Source organism: Portunus trituberculatus, chromosome 28, assembly GCF_017591435.1.
Source record: "Portunus trituberculatus isolate SZX2019 chromosome 28, ASM1759143v1, whole genome shotgun sequence".
Lineage (NCBI taxonomy): Eukaryota > Metazoa > Arthropoda > Malacostraca > Decapoda > Portunidae > Portunus > Portunus trituberculatus.
In genome coordinates this window covers 12,610,714-12,633,336 of record NC_059282.1, presented here as the reverse complement: position 1 = coordinate 12,633,336, position 22,623 = coordinate 12,610,714, and the positions used below count along the sequence as shown (strand labels likewise).

The following is a 22,623-nucleotide window of genomic DNA, read 5'->3' as shown; positions in this document are numbered from 1 at the left end:
TGGAAATGCAGGTATTTTGTCCTGCCTCTGAATTTTCTCCTTGCAAGAAAGAGCTACAGAGAGCTGACAATTATACAGGGAGTATGTACAGTATAGTATAGTATATCAAACTCTCTAAGAAACAGCACACTCTTCCATACTCATTTTGTAGCAAACAACTCAACAAATCCAGACATTTTGTCGGTTTTAAGTGAAGATTGATGAGAAATGAAGAAGGGTAACAGCCAACAATTATGGAGCACTGTTATCCTCTGAGGTGTTCAGAATGGCACTAGTATACACCTGTGATTCTCAAACTTAATTGATCAGTGGTGCACTGAAGGTATTAGATTTTGCTGATGCACCAACCCTGAAGTCAGTGTAGTGCAGTCCTATTGAAAAACATTAAAAAATACAAACCTATCTAGGAAATTTAGGCACTGAACTAGCCATGGCACTCAGTTTGCAAATCACATGTACAAACTGTCCTGAGGTGTTCAGAACAAAGTATGCATCCCTACGACCCTACCTTCTCTCCCATGGCTTTGTTACTTCCCTCATGCACACCTCATGGCTTCACACAAGCCATGGACAAGTGTTTTAACTTCTGACAAGGGTGTGATTGTGCTAATTTACTGCCGTGCAATGAGAGGTAATCATGCCTTGTTGATGTAACCTTGGCACACATTCATATCTACTACTATGGTGCAGCCACCTAGTTTTTGCATCCAGCACAGGTTTGCCAGGTGTGAGTTCCCGCCACTCTTCCTCTACTGATGAGAAGCAGGTTGTGATTGACAGATTCAATCCTTCACAACAATTGGGTCAATTTACATTCATTTTCCTTGAGATACTAGTCAATATAAAAGGAAAGATGACATATACGAGTATACACAAGATACTGGCATGGTAAAAAAAGTACACATTGGCGTGGTTCATTCATGCATTCAGTTCATAGTTACCTGAACAACTGCTCATTAATTCAGATATCTATTTATCCTTATCAATCTGTATCTGTACCATACTATGTCTCCCATCAGGCACAACAGACAAGAGTATCTTCCTTTATTTTAATGTTTCCTCTTCACTTGGTTAAATCCTTACCTGCCAGTTATTCACTTTTCATCTCTCAAAACATGAAATAATGAAGCAAAAGGCTCAAGCCACTCACCTGGACAATAGAATGAGGTTTCCATGTCCTTCCAGATCATGTTATCCTATGAAATTCCTTTCCTTCCATGTGAATGACTTGGTTTCTATACTCAGAATTATTCACTTCTGCTCTACTTCAGTGTCTCTCCCACCATGAATGTTAGTCCTACAAGCGCCATGTGGACTTTCCCGCATCTCCTAATGTAAGTCTCTCTTTACAGAATGCCTGATACTCTTGACTTATGTTCTCTACTCCTGCAATCAAGATCACTACTTGTAGTGTAATTCTGATGCTCTTATGGTTTTTCCTTAATCTGTTCTCCTAAAACTTGGGATTCCTCAGCCAGTGTACAGTGCCTCTCCACCACCTGTTTAGGGCCAACAAATATGAAACATCAATATTCAATCATACAATAATCATCACAAAAGAAGTATTTTTGATAAGAGCATTCTCCTAAGATGTTTTCTACCTTTACTTGTTGGCAAAATGATGTCTTGTTAGGGAAAAACAACAGCAAACTGTGTAAGTGACCTGTCCTACTACTGCTTTACTAAAAGCATCAAGAGATGCTGCTACACCATCCCACACATTCACATTACAGCTAAACCTACACAACACACTATAGCCACATGCACACATTCTGAGAACTAAGAACTAACAGTAGCCACTCACTGTGTACCACTGCTGACAAGGCCATGTCACCTCCCTCCAGTGACTACACACAATGCTTTCAACATTCCTCTCTCAAGCTATGTTATAGTACATGGATCTACAGTCATAGTTTTGATTTGTGATTTTATTAAAATAAGATATATATCAAAGAGAATCCTAGGAAACACTGAACAGGTCACAGTAGTTGCACTATAACATAGAAAAATAATGCCTTCACCTGACTCCACTTAATTATAGTGGCTGGAAGCATGGCAGGTGTGCCTTGCTGTGCTTCCCAGGGTGGTGGTAGTGATGGTGGTGGTGACAGTCATAGCTGTACCTTGTGACTGTAGGGCACAATGATCAGTGACACCTGCACATTTGAAGCACAACCTGAACTGACTGTGTCCAAACTCACAAGAAGGATATAAGAATGGGTTCAGGATGGACACTTTCTTCATTGGTTCCTCTTTCTGTCTCATCATAAGTGACGGCAGCAATGAGTGTTTCATGATTATCTTTTGCTAGTTCCTTTTCACACTAACCATATTCTTTTTCCTCCCAGATTCATAGCTTCACAATGTTTACTATCAACATGATCCCAAATCTGGATTGAGATGATTGAGTTGTGATGGATTTCCTGAACTTTGACTTGTATGAAAAATAAAGGCTCCTTAACAAAACAAGCACACATCAGCTTCAATGGTCTCGGTTCATGTGACCACCAGAATCAAAAGTGTGCCGTCATCCTATCAAGCTCCATTAACTCCTCAATAATGTCATCAACTTTTGCTCCAATCTTCTTAGCGATCTCAGCCTTCTCTGGGACAGGGAGGTGGAGGAAGGACCAGATGAGCTCCCCGTCCAGTATGGCACGAGCAGGGTTGATGTTAAGCTTCTGGCGGGACATGACTGTATGGCATGCCTTGGGGTTGAGGCCTGTTAGTGGGAGAAAAGGATAGTGAGGACAGGAAAACATCACAAACTCAAGTACAATCCCTACTCTTAATGCATATACTTTTCTCCCTGATATTAAGGTCTGTGTGTGGGAGAAGGGTATAGCAAGGACATGAAAACTTATCATACTCAGTGACAGCCACTGCTCTGAATACACAATGCTTTGGACGCTTGGTAGTGAAGTATAACCCGAGACAGTATTGGCACTCCTCCACAGGAATCTCAGTGATCCAAACACAAGTCACAATCCTGTCTCACCTGCAATGTGTGGCAAGTGTTGCACCAGCAGGTTGTAGATCATGGAGAAGCGGCGGTAGGTCCTCTCGCTGACGGGAAGCACGTAGCCCAGGGAGCCGTCCAAGGTGGCCATCTCTGTGATGTGGCGCCGCTCAATGTTTTGGCCGGCACGGCGCTCACCTGACACATCCCCAACGCGACACCGTATCCTGTGGAAGGGGAGGAGGGTGGAGGGTGAGGGTGTGCAACAAGGTGATGACCACACCAGAAGTTGAGCACAGTACTGATATAAAACTTTTTCTTTTTTACTTTTTATCATGAGGTAATGTTGCTCACTATCAACACAGCACAGTCTCACCTGAAGAAGGAATTCACATGATGGCCCAGGTGGAAATCTCCTTTCCTGATTAGCCTGGTGCCTCCAGCACTCTCATGAGACTCTGGGTTGTATGTGAACACCACCATGTTCTTGTCTGCATCACTGCACAGGAAGGCCAGTGTGGTGTTATCCACCAGGTACTGGACACCATACACCTGCAGCGGCTTGTGGTCCCTGGCCACCAGTGACAGTGTCCTGTTCTCCTCCTGGAAGCGCAGGATGAAGATGGACTTGCAGATGTCAGCACCAAGGATGAGGCTCTTGATACAGCTCAGCTGGTGGGTGTAGATCTGGGTGTCAATGAAGGCCATGCCCACTAGGTCAGTGTTCTTCAGCTGCCATATGTACACCTTCTGCCCAATGGCTGACACCAGCAGGCCGCAGCAATGAGCCAAGGCAGTGACAGGGCCCTTCTGCTCTCCTTCATACAGCATTTTGAGCCTGTTTTTAGTGAGGGGCTGGCCAGGCTCAGGCACCACGTCAATCACATCAAAGATGATGATGCGACCACGGCAGGTGATGTCCTCACCAAAACTGTGAGAAGAATCACTGGGATGAATACAGACAATAATAACACAAATGATACATTTGACCACCGATCCATAAGACACACAGCAGCAGAATGAAAGTGTCACCGAGGACTCACCAGTAGGTGGTGCCCAGGGCCAGGTAACCTCTGAGGCCAGAGCGGTCGCCCTCGTAGGCCAGGATAACGTTCTTACAGCAGGTGACATGTTCCCAGGGCTCCAGACAGTACTCAGTGTTTGGAATCATCTGGCTCAACAAACATTACAATTAGCCTTCTACATCAGGCTAAACATTCACAACAATAGATAGTATATAAAGATCATCATATCATCAGGTGGGTCCTTGCCATGCCTGGCCACTACAAACACCACAGTCACAGCACCCACACCAGACACTGCTTACCTGCCAGTTGACAGGAGAGAAGAGCTGAATGGAGAACTGTGGCGCCTGGACTGGAATGAACCTCTCATCTCGCTCCTCCTTGATCTCCTCCTGCAAGACATGCAACAGACAAGGTGAGTGAAGCGTCTGGGGCACAACTGGAAATTATATCCTTAGACTGGATATATCTGGAATAAATGCATGTACTATTCTAAAAGAAAGGATGCATTAATGAGTGTTTCAAGGACAAAACCCAGAAAAAGCTTATCTTGCCATCTATCTATCTACCAGGCTGGCAATCAAACAAGGGATGGTCCCAACACAACTATTACACACACACACACACACACACACACACACACACACACATATACAAAATCCAGCCACCAGTCTCTTCAATACCCTTTCACTCCCTGCATGCAACACTCCACTGCCCATAAGCCTACACTCATAACTAAAACCTGCCTTGTCATCTCCATTAAACTTCCAGATCTTGAGGGTGGGCTCTGAGGTGGAGGTGACAACACAGTAGGTCTTGGTCTCCAGGTGGTGGACAATGAAGTGAGGAGAGCAACGCAGTGGCACCTTCCTTACCGGCCAGGGAGCATCATAGGACAGGATGGTGGGCAGCAGACAGATTCTCATGGAGTCCTGTTGTGGTGATAGATGTGTTAGGGCATAGGAACACAGGAAAGTAAGGGAAATGGCAAGAAGGAGCTGTCAGGCCTCAATGTGGTCTCTGTGGTTCGTGATGTTGAGATATAAGATCAAGTGTGCTCATAATCATGTAAATATGGTATGATTTGTAGTGGAAAGGATGCACAGCTGGAACATACTTCAAATGACTCCATTTCCTTGAGAGAAATTAACTGCTGTTATCATCACCATTATCACTGTTATTATTATTGATTATTGTTATTATTATTATTATTATTACTATTATTATTACTACAATCATAATTATTGAATAACCTAAAAATGTGCACAATAATGGTAAATGAAAATAATGAACTATAAATAAATAAATAAATAAATATAATTATCTATCTATCTATCTATCTATCTATCTATCTATCTATCTATCTATCTATCTATCTATATATATATATATATATATATATATATATATATATATATATATATATATATATATATATATATATATATATATAAAACAAGAACCAATTAAACCTTCAATAATTCATGATACAAAAAAGTACAATAAAAACAAAATAAAACAAAATAAACAAACATCAGAATAATAAAATTTAGAAATAGATATGTACCTATGAAAACTTTATGAAATGTAAAATGATCAGTAGGAAGACATGATTTGACTTGAGTCTGTGGTGTCAAACAGAAAATGGGAGTGTGAGCTGCAGTGCCAAGGCTGAGGTAAAAATAGCCCTGGGCTCTCTATGATCCCACCCTGTTTCTACCTGAGAACCCAAACAATCAACACCAAGCAGCCAAGACAGCCGTGGTGGTGGTGCCGCACGCAACACTCCCGCAACACTCATGGCGGTGCAGGTGAGGCCACTCTGCTGCGTGCAGCAGCAATAACTGCTGGCCATGACTGTGGAAAATTTGCCCCAAGTGACTGTGTGACTGTGAGTGTTGACAGTGCAGGAGCAGTAAGTGGATGGATTGTGTGCATCTCCTGAAGGTGACGGGAATGAGGCCCGTTAGTATTGATGCCACATCCCAGTGTGCCCAAGGTCTTCACTGTGTCAGGTCCTTTGTTAGGTCTTCCCTCTCACTCACCAAAAGATAATGACCAACAATTTCCTTAATGAACATTCTTAAAATCAAATCCATGTAATTAATACATTTAATGTGATGCAATGAACAAAATAAATAAACAAACAAATAAGTAAATAAAGCAAATAAAGGCATGGATGAGGTGCAAGCTACACATTACAAGGCAATACTTCGGCAGGTGTCTGGCCTGCACCTGGCCGGGCCCGAGGTGGACCCCGAGCCTCTGAGGGGCATCAAGACCTTCGTGAGGGACATTCTTCCCCGGCAAAGCCATGCGTCCCCTGAGGGGGGCACCACGCCAGTCCTTGGTGCTCCAGGTCAGCCCCAGCACATCACACTTTTGTTGGTCATCTTCCAGGCACTGAATCAATGTGCACTAGGCACACATTTGTTATGATTACAATTTGTAATAATAAGTGAGGAACAATCAATATAAAAAGTTACAAAAATGATTGTAATATACAGTACTCTTGAAAGGAGTTCTGTCATATATAAAGTGTAGCCATATCACCAGCACCAATGCTTGACTTCATTCTTACTGAAACATGAAGAACCACAAGAGGAAGCCTTATGGCTAAAGTTATTCTTGCCTGCATTACATACATCCTTCTACTCTCCCCATTCTCCACTTCCCCATAGATCATTTTCCACACATGTTGAGCAAATATAAATATGCCTCCATGCCTGGATTGTCACTGTGTCATGCCACAGAGGCATCATTCTCCTTGCTTCAGGGCAGTCTGTCTTTCATAGCTGACTGTTGCCCATCACTACTTATTTACAAAATGAAGATTGGATAGGGATTTCAATACACTACTATACTTTGTTTTTTTTAGAGTAAGATCACTTTTAGCACATTAGCACAGACAATGAGACTAAATTAATTCTTCATTTGAAAGATGAATGCTTCAATAATCAATAGTTTTTTTGTACAGGTGCCACTAAAACCTGATTATTATATGTGCTACTTCTTCCTTGGCCAGACTTTGAGGACTTCCAGTGTGACAACTCTCGACTCAAGCGCAAGCCCTGCCCTGTGGAAAATGAATCTGATGACTCTGATGAGTCAGATTCTGAGGTAAGACTGAGTCTTTGTTTACATTTTCATTGCCAGCTGGTTTGCAATAAAGGCAACACCAGTGAAAGTAGAATTTCAAATTACATGACTTTTCATTAAATTGTCACCAGCACAAAAGGCATCCCAGAATCTGATGTAAACCAAATGGCCATCAGAAATTAAATAACTCACAGTAATCAATCCACATCATGAACTCCACAAGGGACAGGGTGAGGTGATTGTGGCTAGCCTGGTACACAGTGAGCAGTGTGACAAGACACAGCACAATTCCTAATATTTCTTCCGTAGCACCTGCCATCCTGCAAGAGGCAGCGCATCACTGTGTCTGCCATGAGACGTTTGTTTGCCAAGTTCAGTCTCAGCGACACAAATGGAAGCTCTCAGCCAGACACAAAGGGAGAGAGCCAGGCAAACTCAGAGCCCTCAGATGGAGCAACGGCCCCACCACACAGCCCAGACAGACCACCAGCAGACAGTGACACAGAGAACAACCTGAATGAGAGCACACAACAGACCAGCAACCTGAACCGATCCTCACCAGTCACAGTGAGGTCCGGGAAGCGCATCAGTGAATCAGATGACGACGAGGAACACGGGGACAAACGGCAGCGGACCAGCGAAGACCAGGCTGGCGGTGAGGAGGAGGAGAAGCATGAGAAAGAGGAGACAACAGAGCAGGAGGAGCAACGTGAGGATCACAGTAATGAGGAGGATAACAAAAGTGTGGCCAAGGCACCCGAGGACACATCAAAGAACAACAAGCGGCAGGCAGACACAAGGGAGAGTGACACAGACGATAAAGAGGAGCCAGGCAGCAAGGTGAAGCGGACCCGTCGCCTGCGTCGTGGCCTGAGGCTCTGCACTAATATCACCTGCTACATCGAGCAAGTCCTCTACAACTGACCTTGTGAGGCTGGCATTCCCTCACACCATGGGAGGGATGCTAAGCTGACAGTGTTCATATAATCTTGTTCTTACAGGGAGACTTTATTTTAGAGTTTGTTTATGCTGTGCCATGCAGATTATTCCTGAGGTGTGATTATTTTCTTCCAGTGATGATAGATATTACTGTGTTCTAATTTCATTATTTATAGGAGAGATATGTGTTCATTTGAGTCAGTCACAGGAGAGAATGTGTTTTTAAAAAAGTAGAATTACTGAACTTTCAAACTGATTAATGAACGAAGTCACTACCTTGCTCAGGCTTGCTTGTGTGTTCATTGTGATATTTTTGTCAGTATCCAACACACCCTTCACTTACACCAACACACATTGCCCCTCTCTTTAATTACTCTCCCTTCACAACTCACAATACATCCCTGCACTACACAGTTACAATATACCACTACACCATATAGCTTTCTACATAAAACCTTGTTTCCATAAGTGGCTACTTAATGCATTCCTTATGCTCATATCTTTTATAAAGATATGCAAAATTCACAACTACATCTTGAGTTTATGCTCCACAAGGAGAAAATCTACACTGTACAATCTAGACAGGTTGTTATAATTCAGATAAGAGCACATTCAACTGAGACAGACAGACAAACAGACAGAAAGGCTGACAGGAGGTTTCAAGACATTTTTCCCTGAATTTTGGATAACTCACTTGACCTTATAGGGAACTAGCAACCCAGTGGACCTTTTTTTTTTTTTTTTCATTTTTTGTTGCCCTTGGCCAGTTGCCCCTCCTACATAAACACAAACACACACACACACACACAGCTGTGATCACTGTGGCCTTAGAAGACTGCACCAGTGTTAATGGAGGTGGCAGCAGCAGCAGCCAGTACCCACCTTGCGGTTGAAGTAGAGAAAGCCATTCTGACAGTTGATGTTTCTGAAGGGAGCGAAGCACTTGACGGAGCCATCCACACTCATGGGGTGGTAACGCAGCTCACCGCGCACTGTCATGAACACCCAGTGAGGGTACGGCCCACAGATGAACACCTGAAACACAACACACTCATAGAGCATACACACAAACACACCCACACACACACACACACACAGACAGCAAGATACCTACCAGCCATGATCAGCAAACATGTACTTAGGTAAGAATGCTGTGATGATGTACCTGTACAACTCTTTAGGTTTTGGTGTCAGGTTTGGTGGTGATGTAAACAGATGGTCAATGTGCTCAAGGTATGTACTCATGGAATTGTATTGTTATAAAAAAGAGCATATAAATACATAGTAAACTATTATATATCTTAAATAATAGTTTAACTCATAGCCAGATAAATACTGTCTGTACCTATCTTTCTTTTTCTCTCTTATCATAACTCTGTCTTATGTTGAGAATAGACATACTTTATATCCTTACTCTATCTCTATACTCATTTATCTGTTCTCTCTCTCTCTCTCTCTCTCTCAGCCTGCCTCCCTACTCCCCAGCCTGACTCCATACTCCTTGCCCTGCTTCCGTCAGCCTGCTCCCCTACTCTCTACCTTGCTTCTGTCAGCCTGCCTCCCTACTCCCTACCCTGCTTCTCTAATCCATGTCCTGCTTCTGTCAGTCTGCCCCCCAACTCCCTGTCCTGCTTCTCTCAGCCTACCTCTCTCTCCCCACTCTCCCAGTGAGAGCACTCACCCCGCTGTACACGCTGATGTTGCTGAAGCCACGAAGTTTGCTGACCCGGTCTATCTTCCTCTCCTGGCCGCTGCTGCCTTCCTCCTCGGCTTTCCTCCTGTTCCTGCTTGACCGCTTTTCCCGCAGGATGAGGTTGTGCTCAATGAGTCTCAGCCTGAAAAAAGTTAACTGAAGTACTCAGGCTGAATATAAATGAAACAAAAGTTCTTAAAGCTAACCCATCCTATTGCCTTCTAGTAGAGCAAATTATAGGTAATTAATTTGCAATAAACTTGTCTTACTTTATGAATCAATATTTAAAAACCAGGTATTCCTAATGGAGCCACAGTCAGGACAACAGCCAACCACCTAACAAAAAAGACACCTTCAAAATACTATAGTGAGATTTGTACTTTTGCACCCTTCCTTTGTAATCAGTCACCACCATTCCCTCAAGTGTCTCATGAACAAAGGCACCTCACTCTGAGCCTCACCTGATCTTGAGCTGTGTGGGGCTGAGGTTCTCGTAAAAGGGGAACACTTCATACATGAGCAGGTCCTCCTCCACACGAGCCAGCAGCACAGGGCGGAGATTCCTGTTGCCCATCCCCACCAGCAACACCTGACAGCAGAATGTGAGTGTCATGGGATGTGGCAAGGAAGGATGTGGTAAGGTGTGGTCACTAACGTAGTCCCATGCTGAGTCACCTCTGATACTATCCAGGGACATCAGTGAACCATTCCTTACTTGAACTGTATGAGATGCACTTACCCACTGTAATTCCTCAGACTTACACTGTCTTAAAGTATTTGGAAAGATCTATGTAAAGTCCCAGCCACAAGCACCTAGGAACGTTGCATAATTCCTTTAGCTTCAATAAATCTCAAACCACTTCCTCATAAACACAAGCACATCATTTAGCAAACACAAGATGTACACAGGAGGGCACCAGCCAGAGGGAGTCTTGAGAAGCAATACAAAAAGGAACACACCAATACTGTACCTCATGAATAGTGGGGATATAGACTTCCAATGTTGGATTTGCCTGAGTGGAAGCGGTGTTTGCTGAGCTGTCTGTCAACACTCGCTGGCCTGGGGTGAAGAGAGTGTGAAGACACTGAACAGACACTGCAGGGCTATAATAATGATTTAAAGAATATAAACAACTAAGAAAAAGTTAAGCAGTCTGTCCTAATTGATGATAATGATTTATTCTCATGTACTTTGTTGGGTTTGGTGAACTATCCAAATTAACACTGGCAATGAGTGTCAGATAAGAGGACAAGAGGAGCTAGTATGATACAGTACTAGGCCACATCATATTAGACTCACAACACGGAAACTATGAAATGGTGAGAAAAAATTATAGAACACAGAAAAAAATGAGAAAAGCTACAAGATATCAGACCCACACTTAGAAGTACTATATGAAACAAAACTACTGCTCTCCACCTCTCATCCTTATAACATAAAAACTAAACTATAAAAGTATTCCAACACCTAAACTAGAACAGGTAACTCTCAATTTATGCAATAGATGAGTTCCAAGAGGCATTGCGTATGTCAAAATTCACGTAAAACAAACATGTAATTCCCATAAGAAATAATAAGGGGAATGCAGGATGTGGTTCCCAAAAATTTGTACAAAATATTCTATTTATTTGGCTAAATTAACATGTTATTATTATTTACAATTCTAAATACTAGAAGTGTATTTAAAGTAAAGGGAAAAGCACAAAATAATAAGAGAAAGCAAAAAATAATAACAGAAAACAACAAAACAAAGAATACGTAAACACAACACTCACTGCGTCACTGCCTTCACCACTCACACCACAGTCAGTCACCATCTTCCTCTGAGCTTTATCACTTTATCAAAAATTCACTTATCAAAAATAACCCCACATGCAAAAGATGAAGGACGTTTTTGGACCATCTTGGTGAATTATAGACAGATTGAAGAGATTCCGTCTGTACTCAGTGCTGGCAGACTGCAAATGAGGCACGAGAAGAGCGGAGCTCCCACCTATCGGCCAGCTGTGGAACTCTCTGGCGCGCAGTTTGAAATTGCGTCTGGCACTCAGTTTGAAAATGCGGTTGGGCCAAATCGCGTATAGCAAACTGATCGCGCAAATTAAATTAATTATAATATTTTTTTGGTCGCGTTATAACAAAAACGCGTAAATCAAACACACGTAAACCGAGAGTTACCTGTACATATTTTGTTGCCCACAGCTGCTATGCCTCTTAAATAAAAATTGAAAAATAAGAAATATAAATAAAAAAGACTTACCCAGCCAGAAGTTTTTAACAGAATACGACAATTTGAAATCAGGAAGTGTGTAAATCTCCAGGTCACCGTTGTCCCTCACCCCAACCAACCAGTAGGACGGCCGGATCTCCTTCTGCCACTTCCTCCACCAGTCATTCTTGGTCTTCTCCTGGCCAGCCTGGGGATTGAAGGTCTTGGGCGGGTCAAACACAGAGATGTCAGTGTTGCCGTACAGCATCTCGTCCTCGTCGTCCAGCTCTTTCTTGATGTCTGCGTCAGTGCGGAACACCTTGGGGTCCTTCTCTCGGTCCTCAGGGTAGCGTGTGGTGAACAGCCCAGACACATCACAGTAAGCACAGATCGTCTGCAGTGGTGACCTCTGCCGATGCCAAAACAAAGACAAGGATCATAACCTGTAACATTGCCAACTAAACTAAATAGCCAAATCTTTTCATCACAAATGCCAGCAAGAGGAAAACTAAATGGCCAAATCTTTTCATCACTCTTTCAAGAGCAAATTTAAGATGGCAGTAATGATGTAGTGCTCTTTATTCCATACGTAACACTTGAACAGCTTCTCTTTCACACAAAAAACAAAAGGTTAATCATGTGACTATTAATACCCATAGTGATAAAATACACACTTACAAGAAAAGAGTATGAATAAAATTTCCCAATATCTTGTCCTGAGAGAAGAATATGACATTAGAAGCACAAGATCGCATAGTAAGAAACTGAGGAAGGGAAGATGTCTGAAAGATGTTAAAAAATATAGTTTCCTGCAAAGATGTGTTGAGTCTTGGAACAGTTTGAGTGAGGAAGTGGTGTCAGCAATGAATGTGCATAGTTTTAAAGAGAAATTGGATAAGTGTAGATATGGAGACGGGGCCACACGAGCATAAAGCCCAGGCCCAGTAAAACTACAACTAGGTAAATACACACACACACACACACACACACACACACACACACACACACACACACACACACACACACACACACACACACACACACACCGAGGAAAATGGGCAAGCCTCTTAATGTGTGGCCCCTGTTCACCTAGCAGTAAATAGGTATGGGATGTAACTCGAGGGGCTGTGGCCTCGCTTTCCCGGTGTGTGGAGTGTGTTGTGGTTTCAGTCCTACCCAAAGATCGGTCTATGAGCTCTGAGCTCGCTCCGTAATGGGGAAGACTGGCTGGGTGACCAGCAGGCGACTGAGGAGGTGAATTACACACACACACACACACACACACACACACACACACACACACACACACACACACACACACACACACACAAGACACTCACACCAGTGTTGATAGGCTTGGCCGGGGACAGTCTAGCAGTGGAGGCACGGGTGGTGGCCAGTGTGAAGATCATGAGTGTGCCGTCCTGGGCCAGCACTGCCAGGTACGGGTCAGCCAATGAGGCAGCCACCAGAGGGCTGCCAACATCCACAGGCAGATGCTGCAGCTGTACTGTGCCCTCCAGCAGCCTCACCCCTCCACTGGTCACCTGCCAAGGGATAACACATATGTACATTCTTTATCTAGAGTCAATGCACTTATTTCTTTCTGTACAGATAAGCTGGCAAATAGACAAAAATTATTCTTACCACAACCCAAGCTTCTAAGTAGCACCTGAATGGCACCATGAACAAAGACTGAGAGATAAGTAGATAAATATATACATAGATAGATAACCTTACCATAACACCTTAGTCCAAGCCTCCCACTCACCATCCCTGAGTAGCATCTACCGACCCACCCACCCACTGACCTGCACAATGTATCTGTTGTTGCCCATGTTGCCAGCAAACACTGTCTTGGAGGTGGTGTTGAAGCCAGACTCCTCCAGCTCGTTGATCTCCTCCTCCGTGCGCAAGATCAGGGAGGAGTCTGAGCGGGACAGGATGAGGAAGGAGTGGTCCAGCAGGCCTGTCTCTCGCCTCCGCCGCTCGTCCACCTTCCCCACCAACGTCCACATGTCATCCACATCAGGCAGGTCGAAGGTTGTCAGCACCTGGTGATACGGAAAACTCAAAATACAAATGGATAGAAAATACAGGTTATATTGATATTCCAATACAGACAGGCCTTCTAATATCCACAAAGGTTTGGAGATGGTAAAACAAGGACAGACCTGAGGCTTGATGGAGCGCTGCAGGATGGACAGTGCCCCATTCTTGCTATGCCCTGAGGTGGTGACCAGCTCAACACACGGGTCCACAGAGTTGTCATACTCCTCGCTCAGGAAGGCCGGCTCACCCATGGCCACATCCCCACATGGACCAATGTTGAGTAAGCTGTCCATCACCTGAAAGAAAACTTCATTTGTGAGTGTCCTATAAAATGTTACAACAAGTTCCAGGACACTCAGCAGTGAGAAAGATGGTGTTAATGTAAAGCTGTTCATCACCTAAAACGGTGTTCCAGCATGTGAGGCTTCCTCCAATATTGCACTAAGCTCCATGACAACTGCACTGATAAAAGTGGTGTTGAGGTAAAAGATGTGTTTGAATTAAGTATTTCCTTTTGGACTAAGTGTGGCGAGGAAAGCAACAAGTGACTAAGCTGTCATTACTGCCAACTTAACAAGACCTTCCTCATGCATGATACTTCCATGTGTGTACCACTTGTGAAATGTGAAAACACTGCAGTTGTGGGTAAAGTTGTCACATAAGAACAGTGGCTCACCTCAAAGCTGTAGGACGTGAGCTGCACGGTGGAGGTGTCCTCATGACCATACACCTCCAGGGCATCATCATCTCGAATGTCTTCCACATTACTGGCAATCCAGTCACCTGTGTGATGGAGGGTTTGTAAATCTGGCACAAAGTATGATTTCCACATAGGCTACAACTGATGATGAACATGCACTGACATATTTCAACAAATTCATTGCCTCAACTAGCAATCTCATATCTTACAAATATCCCTCACAGTATTCCTATTTGCAACAACATATAGATTATTCCTTCTTTCACCTCCCACCACCATGGATTCCTAAACATCAACAGTTTATGTATGTAAATGATAATATTTCAAATGTTCTCCACAAGCTTAAAAAACATCAGCCATTTTCTTTCCATGAGAAACCAATATCAACAATGTAACAGAAACAGATTAATCACAACGAACACAAAAGAGAATAAAATCTAAGTCTCCCAAGCAAATCATTTTCCCACAACCAATAATAGTGTGGGGGAAGCCAGTGCACAAGGAGAAAGCGGGGACTCACCCAGCGTGTCCAGTCTGCTTTTCTTGACGGGCGGCTCCTGGTCAGAGGGAACGTTGCCTCTGGATCTCATGGGGTCGTGCAGCTCCTTCTCAGTGTAGCGCAGCAGGAGGGAGTTACCAAGCCGGGAGCCAAGGAACAGGTACTGGTCCTCACACACACACATCTGAGGGACAAGCTTATAATTACTTCTGCAAGTTATAAAGGTTACTAAATAAGTATAACTTAAGTTGTGATGTGAAGCAATTTGGCCTTAAATGTGGTGGTCAACTATGAAGTGAATGTTAAAGGAAAATATTAAACAAGCTGTCTTGCCTTTTTAGTAGATAAAGGGAGAGAAAAAACAGGTAAAACATACATTAAAATAAAATTAAAAACATTGAAAGATCTTTAGGAATATGACACCATAAATATAAGAAAAGCAACATTTAGCTGACAAAAATTTACATTCAGAGTGAAACACATGACTCAATACCTTGGACAGCAGGAGTACACACACACACACACACACACACACACACACACACACACACACACACACACACACACACACACACACACACACACACACAGTAGCTCAGTGGTTAGAGCGCTGGCTTCACAAGCCAGAGGACCGGAGTTCGATTCCCTGGCCGGGTGGAGATATTTGGGTGTGTCTCCTTTCACGTGTAGCCCTTGTTCACCTAGCAGTGAGTAGGTACGGGATATAAATCGAGGAGTTGTGACCTTGTTGTCCTGGTGTGTGGTGTGTGCCTGGTCTCAGGCCTATCCAAAGATTGGAAATAATGAGCTCTGAGCTTGCTCTGTAGGGTAACGTCTGGCTGTCTCGTCAGAGACTGCAGCAGATCAAACAGTGAAACAAACACACACACACACACACACACACACACACACACACACACACACATAGAGCAACACTTACACTACAGGTGAGCACTGAGGCGGCAGCTTTGTCAAAGTGGAAGCTGCGGACAGAGCGCATTGAGTCAGCCACCAGCGTGAGGACGTACAGCTCTCCACCCTTGAGGGAGATGACCACCCTGTCCTCCGTCAGGAACTCTCCATGGGCACAGTCCAGGGATATGACCACACCCTCCTGCTTTCCTGGAGACAACATGAAGCGTGAATGCTTTTAGTGACACCAAGACTTCACTGACACAACACACACTTCCTGTTTACTTGTAAAATTAAAATGCTGCAATGAAAATACAATCAAACATATTCCTCACACATTCAAAAGTTCTTACAATATTGCCTGCCTATACTTACAATTTCAAATGCAGACAAACAAACTAAATATAGAATTGAGTTGTAAAAAATAAGGTAATAATTGTGACAACTTGGAAAAATTCTACCTTACAAAATCAACTATCAGCCTAAACATGTTTTAATTTGTCCATGTTATGCTGGGGCAAGCCACTCACTGAGGGGGAAGTTGGTGTTCTTGTCTCCCATGGAGTTGAGGGAGACGCCATACGGAGGCACAGACTGGGTGAGGTAGGTGAGGGAGTTACAAGCAAAGAGCAGCACTCCACCAATGGGCTTGGGCACTGCCAGCAGCTTCTCACAGTCATGGGGGAGACAAGATATGGACCAGATGACAGGATGAAGCCGCTGCCGGATGTTGAGGGAGATGGCGGCCAGGGCACACGTGTCCTGCCTCACAGCTACACGACTGCAACAAACCAACACAAACCATTTACAAGTGTCAGACAATCCATTGATTTTGCTTTTCCTAACTGTATTCCACTCTTTGGTTAATTACTTTTACAAGTTTATAAGCTAACCAGTCAATGCAGTACTTAGTATTGTAGTATCTGTTTGAGGAAGAAAATCACTGAATTAATCTTAAACCTTATCATAAACTTTGAAGTGTCATAATAAAAGCATGCACTCATCTCAAAATAAAAAAGCTCAAGCAATTTTCCCACACATCTAGGAACACACCACAACCCTCCTCTTCACCAGACCTACCCCGGGAAGGTCTTGATGGGCTCATAGAGAAGCATCAGAGTTGCGTCATAGTAGCCATGAAGAAACTGCATATCTATTATGTTGTCAATGCTGGGCGCCTCAAAGTCCTTGGGGTCGATAATGTAAGACTGCAGCACAGGGCCGCGGGAGAAGGCCGAGTTGTAATCCACATCGTCACCCTTGAGGTCGCGGCGAAACGGCAGGATGACGATCTTCCTGCCGTATATGAGCATAGCAGCACATCGTGCCTCAGGATCCACACGCACCAGCGGCAGCGACACTGTCTGCAGCCACCCACCCTGCGGAGATCCAATCTGTCAGGCTTACCTCCTCCACCAATTGATAATATATTCAGAGATGTATTTTCATTCTAACCTTTTTCAATAGAATGGTGTGTGGCAACACAAGACTTCCCCTTCATAAAGCCATGCTTTGACAAATTCATCAAGATATGATTCTCTAAATACTCCCTAATGTTCATCACAATTATTGACCCCATTATTTTACCTAAGAAGGAAATTAAGCAGACAGATCTATAATTAAACATTAGCATTTTATCTCCATCCTTAAAGATGGACATTATATTAATCTGCCTCAACATTAGCAGTATCTCTCCTGAAACTAGCAATTTCCTGAAGACAGTAACTATATTTGGCCTGGTCCTGCTAACCCAAATTTTCAGCCCATCTCTTGCTCTATCAGCTTTAATGGTGTGTTCAGTCGCCGGCACAGCTGCATACCTTGATGTCCTCCTTCTCAAAGTAATGGAGGGAGACGGTTCGTAGGTTGTGGTTGTAAGGATCGTACTCCACAATAGAGAGCTTGGCATCCTTAAAGCCCAGCAGGAGTGAGTCCCTCAGTGGGGATAGGGACACGGATGCCATGGTGGCCACGTTGTCATGCAGCTTGTAGGTGGCCATGCACTCCAGCTTGACTTTTGGGGGTTTGTCATCTGTGGGGGGATCAAACACCTATATGTTCCTATATTTATATATCTATTGAGCACAATTTCATTTTTTCCCATAGCTACGTAATATTCCATTACTGAATGAATAAATTGGTCTATATACTTTGTCAAATACATGAGAGTATGCATGGTCTGCTTTAAAAAAAAATTCCATGTTTATATTTCACAGACTCCACATTATATAAAAGTGTAAATCATAACACCTAAATATTATGACTACCACATATATCAAAGATATAAAACTCAAGAAATAAGAAACTGCAATCATAAAACTAAATATAAAATTTCCAATGAACTCTAAGCAGTCATTAAAAGTGGAAAATACAATGGATGATCAAAATCTATGACTTGCAAGTGTAAACCTGGACCACCCTCACCATCAAGAATGACAATGGTACTAAACACAATTATGGAGAACTCTTTGGTTGTTGTCAGTTCTTTTATCCTTCTTTCTGAGTTTCGTTAATATTGTATTGCATCTCAATAAGCCAACCACTTAGCTGTTTTGCTGTGGTTCTCCTAGCACTTCATGGTCAGCTGATGAAACACATACAAATGATAGATGAAGGCTTTTATGAAGGTGAGAAAGCTACCTATCTTACATACTACGGGCACATACCTTGGTTAGCACTGTCATCGCGCAGGGACCTAGGAGGCACTTCCGCCACCAGTCTAAACACCCTGATGACATTGGAGCCTGCCACCACCAGGGACTTCTCCCGGTGGCTGAAGAAGTTACAGTAGAGGGAAAGCTCCACACCAAGAGCTGGGTGGGTTATCTTGCACAAGTTGTACATGGCTGCTGCTCCTCCTCTCCCACATCTGCAGAGAAACTGTCTCTAGATGACATTGTACTGTATTTTGGTATTCTTTTAAACCTGTATCACACAATCACTCTTTTCCAGCAAAATTGTGTCATGTGACAGTATGTTTGATAAGATGCCGCAGGAAATAATAGCACATGGAATCTTAAGAAAGACAACAAAGCCACGTGCGGCAGCAGGACAACAAAACAAACACAGCAGAAGCAAAATCACCAAGCATAGATACCACTAACCGAATTACTTAAGGTTTGCAAGAAGAATGAGTAAAGCAGCAAAGGAGGAGGATGAGGAGGATGTGGACACGAAAATGGTTACCTAGAAGAGAAGAAAGCAGCCAGTTTAGAAGGTTGTCTATAGAAAATGAGGAAATACAATTGAGAATGTAGCCACTGGCCAATTAAGAAATACAATTGGTTTAGCCAATCATATCATTCTATTTCATCCTGTGAAAAGAGAAGCAAACCAACTTAGTTTTAAATACATATATATTTGAATTGGTTTGAGGAAAATGTTTATCAGGGGTGGGTGTCACATTTCCAGTGCATCGGGAGATTTTGCAGAGAAATAAGGTAACGACTTCATATTCATTATTTAGACTTGCCAATTAGCTTTGTTCAATTATATCTAATTAGTTGTTACATTAGGTTAAATTAGTTAAGTTAATCTGGTTAGGTTAGATTAGTTTGGTTATGTAAAATTAGGTTAGACTGGTAAGCTTATATCAGCTTAGTTAGGTCAGTTTGGTTTGGTGGTGGTGATAACAGCCGGCTGGCGGCCACATGCAAGCAGCAGCCAATCCTCTTAAGGGAACACTGAGTAAGTGTTATGCTGTGTTACCTATTTATGAAGATGAAACTTTTACTTTTTTGTGATAGATTCTGCTTTCCGCTTTAACTGCAAAATATTATCTTTTTGTGGGCAGCGGGGGGAGGGTGGTAAAAAGAAAAACTAATGATTTCCGGGAAAAGTAACATGCTAATTAATTCAAAACAAGTTGAAAACTACAAGAAAAGCATATTATCACCCGGAACAGACTGGTGCAAGAAAGAGTAAATACCTATATTTCTTCCAATATACAAGTCAATTAGTAATGCATGGTACGTCTTGTATATATGTCGACCACCTATGTGATGAGCAACATTCATACAACAAGAGTGCGGTGGATAAGCGGATGGAGGTCGGTGCAATGACCACAAACAACACCTTCAGTGAAACAAGGCTCACCTGGTTAGCCAACCTTAGCTCCCAGACCAGAAAAATACAACGATGAGTAGGAAAAAGGTAGCTAGGAAAATGGGTACGCCAGTCAACTTTAGATGTAGATTACTGGATGATTGTAACAAACTGTGAGTGGACAGGAATGTGTACCCATTGAAACTGTTCAGAAATGCAGGATATATCATTATGCAGCAAACAGCAGCACATGTGTGTATGCATATTACTCCACAAGTTGTACAGATTTCGCCTAAATGACTGTGAAGGGCTGATTTGAAGGATGGCAGCGAGTTCAGAGCAACAACATGGTCAGGCAAAGAATTCCATAAACGAACACACCGGAATGAGAAAAATTGAGATCTAAGATCCACTGAACTGTACTGGTGAGCTAATTTAAAACGGTGTCCACAAGTATGTGCATGTGGTGTTGTGATGAATAAATCTTCGGGAGAGATAGAACACTCAGAGTGGAAGATCTTCCAGTACTTTATTATGTCAGCACGAGTAAGGCGTCCACGTACAGAGTAGAGGTCAAGAGCTAACAAACGCTCTTTGTAGGACAGTCCAGTCATTCCGTCTATGTGTCGAGTCCACGACCTCTGAACACTTTCTAGCATCTTTAGGTCTCCAAGATAACATGTGTTCCATAGGCATGAACAGTATTCTAGTAGTGGTCTTACATGTGTAATAAACAGATTTAGCATAAAATTCTGTGATCTACAAATAGTTGCTTTTAGTAAATTTGCTGCCAGACCTGCAGCCTTGTTAACTGTAGTTTTTATGTGCATGTGGAAGCGTAAAGAAGTGTCAACCAGTACACCAAGATCCTTGTGGGCATTAACCTTTTGTATATCTGTACTATTGAGTGAGTAGGTGTTATATGGGCCTATGTCTTGCTCTGGAAAAGTGCCTCTGTTGAATCTCAGTGTGACACACTTATCTATATTTAAAGAAAGCCCCAGGAGTTTGATATTCTATATATAGAGTTGATATCACGTTGGCAGTTAGATATGTCAACAACTGTGTGGGTGTGCGGTAAGTTACGAATGGGCAGATAAATCTTTAGATCGTCAGCAAATATTTTGCAATCACTCTTTATGTAAGACGGTAAGTGGTTTACATAGATAATAAAAAGTAAAGGACCGAGAACTGAACCCTGGGGTACTCCACTGGGGATTAACCTGTGACTGCTTGGGACGCCTGTAACTGAAACAGACATTGTTCGCTGAGTGAGGAAGTCTTTGATCCACTGTAGGAGGACACCAGAGATGCCAAGACAGGAAAGTTTTTGTAGGAGAATAGTGTGGTTGACAACATCAAATGCTTTAGAAAAATCAAACAGAATTAAGTCTACTGTATATCCACTGTCTAGCCATGATGTGATAGAGTTGTAAGTAAGCAGTAGTTGGTCCTCAGTTGATCTCCCACTCCTGAAGCCAAACTGGTCTGTAGATAAAATGCCATTACTATTAAGATATTCTGTAAGACCGTCAACCACTATGCGTTCAAGAGTCTTGCAACACACTGATGTTAGGCTTATTGGTCTATAGTTTAACGGCTGATGGCGGGAGCCTTTTTTGAAAATAGGGGTAATTTGAGATACTTTCCACTTCCTAGGAAGTATGCCTGTTGACATTGACTTCTTAAAAATAAGAAAGAGTGGAAAAGTTAGATTTGGGCAAGACTTTAACAGTTGAGGGTGAATACCATCCGGGCCCATACTGGAGTTAAGGTCTAGTAGAGAGAGTTTCTGACGAATGTCTTCCTGTTGTATGTCAATATGTGCTATTTGGGAGTCGCTATGTTGGTGAGGAGCAGGATACAAGTTTTTGTTCTCAAAAACACAGGTTACCGTCCCCGTGCTCGCCACCACAGAGGAGTGAAGACAGGGAACTTGAAACTGTAGCACTCACCAGTCCTAAATTATCAGCCACATGATGCACCGCTGGCAGGATGAAGGTCACCTACACTTTATATTCCTTTTCTTGTATCAGGTATTGTTTTTGAGTGTCTGGTGTGTGACGAGGACGAAGGGCGGTCAGAGGATCAGCGGCTCACGTTTGTTTTCACCCTACGGACGGTGCGGCGTCTTGGCCAATCAGTGTTGCCACCTTCACTCAATACTGGCCATTCTAAACTAACTATATTCCGGAGTAAAAAATGAAGAAAATATGTTAAGAAATTATAAATGCAAATACACATATTATATCAATAAGAAAACAACAAATAAAAATAGGTAGAACTCATATGAAGGCCTGGAGTACCGTTAAAAAGATTAACTTCAGGTTTTTTATTTTCTATAACAAATTAACTAATAAAACCGTAAAACACAAATGAACAAAGTATCTTCCGCAGGAGGCCTATATAATTATTTTTCACCTTTCAATTCTCTCTGGCAGAGTTGAATAAGAGAGCCAAAATGGGTGAGGCGTATTTATAGAAAATAGAA

The 22,623-nt window shown here is 42.8% G+C and overlaps 2 protein-coding genes across 5 annotated transcripts; one reads left to right on the top strand and one right to left on the bottom strand.

Annotated features, from left to right (window-relative positions):
• Positions 1–1,913: 1,913 nt before the first annotated feature.
• LOC123510062 (cleavage and polyadenylation specificity factor subunit 1-like) lies at positions 1,914–22,281 on the bottom strand. Of its 3 annotated transcripts, XM_045264843.1 has the most exons (23): positions 22,088–22,281; positions 19,193–19,274; positions 18,755–18,957; positions 17,909–18,120; positions 17,169–17,467; positions 16,619–16,869; positions 16,117–16,298; positions 15,198–15,360; positions 14,654–14,760; positions 14,100–14,273; positions 13,737–13,979; positions 13,266–13,472; positions 11,977–12,334; positions 10,687–10,775; positions 10,177–10,304; positions 9,704–9,857; positions 8,905–9,057; positions 4,731–4,916; positions 4,287–4,376; positions 4,003–4,130; positions 3,336–3,890; positions 2,999–3,186; positions 1,914–2,722 (listed from the first exon to the last, which is right to left on the bottom strand). In XM_045264843.1, the coding sequence occupies exons 3-23, from the start codon at positions 18,930–18,932 to the stop codon at positions 2,514–2,516; spliced, it is 4,254 nt and encodes a 1,417-aa protein (XP_045120778.1). In that variant the 5' UTR covers positions 18,933–18,957; positions 19,193–19,274; positions 22,088–22,281; the 3' UTR covers positions 1,914–2,513. The 3 variants fall into 3 exon arrangements, with proteins under 3 accessions (XP_045120778.1, XP_045120777.1, XP_045120775.1); XM_045264842.1 differs by lacking the exon at positions 19,193–19,274 and having other exon boundaries at positions 18,755–18,968; XM_045264840.1 differs by lacking the exon at positions 19,193–19,274.
• On the top strand, positions 5,641–9,328 carry LOC123510063 (cilia- and flagella-associated protein 251-like). 2 transcript variants are annotated; one of them, XM_045264844.1, is made up of 4 exons: positions 5,644–5,795; positions 6,205–6,343; positions 7,010–7,104; positions 7,393–9,328. In XM_045264844.1, exons 1-4 carry the CDS (start codon positions 5,784–5,786, stop codon positions 8,005–8,007), a joined length of 861 nt encoding a protein of 286 aa, XP_045120779.1. In that variant the 5' UTR covers positions 5,644–5,783; the 3' UTR covers positions 8,008–9,328. The 2 variants fall into 2 exon arrangements, with proteins under 2 accessions (XP_045120780.1, XP_045120779.1); XM_045264845.1 differs by lacking the exon at positions 6,205–6,343 and having other exon boundaries at positions 5,641–5,795.
• Positions 22,282–22,623: the final 342 nt, after the last annotated feature.

Coding starts and splice junctions, on each gene's coding strand:
- LOC123510063 (XM_045264844.1), top strand. Junction 6,344..7,009: donor GCCAGTCCTTGGTGCTCCAG/GTCAGCCCCAGC, acceptor TTCCTTGGCCAG/ACTTTGAGGACTTCCAGTGT. Junction 7,105..7,392: donor CTGATGAGTCAGATTCTGAG/GTAAGACTGAGT, acceptor TTTCTTCCGTAG/CACCTGCCATCCTGCAAGAG.
- LOC123510062 (XM_045264843.1), bottom strand. CDS start 18,932: ATGTACAACTTGTGCAAGATAACCCACCCAGCTCTTGGTGTGGAGCTT. Junction 18,121..18,754: donor CGATGACAGTGCTAACCAAG/GTATGTGCCCGT, acceptor ATCCCCCCACAG/ATGACAAACCCCCAAAAGTC. Junction 4,377..4,730: donor AGTTTAATGGAGATGACAAG/GCAGGTTTTAGT, acceptor CATGTCTTGCAG/GAGGAGATCAAGGAGGAGCG.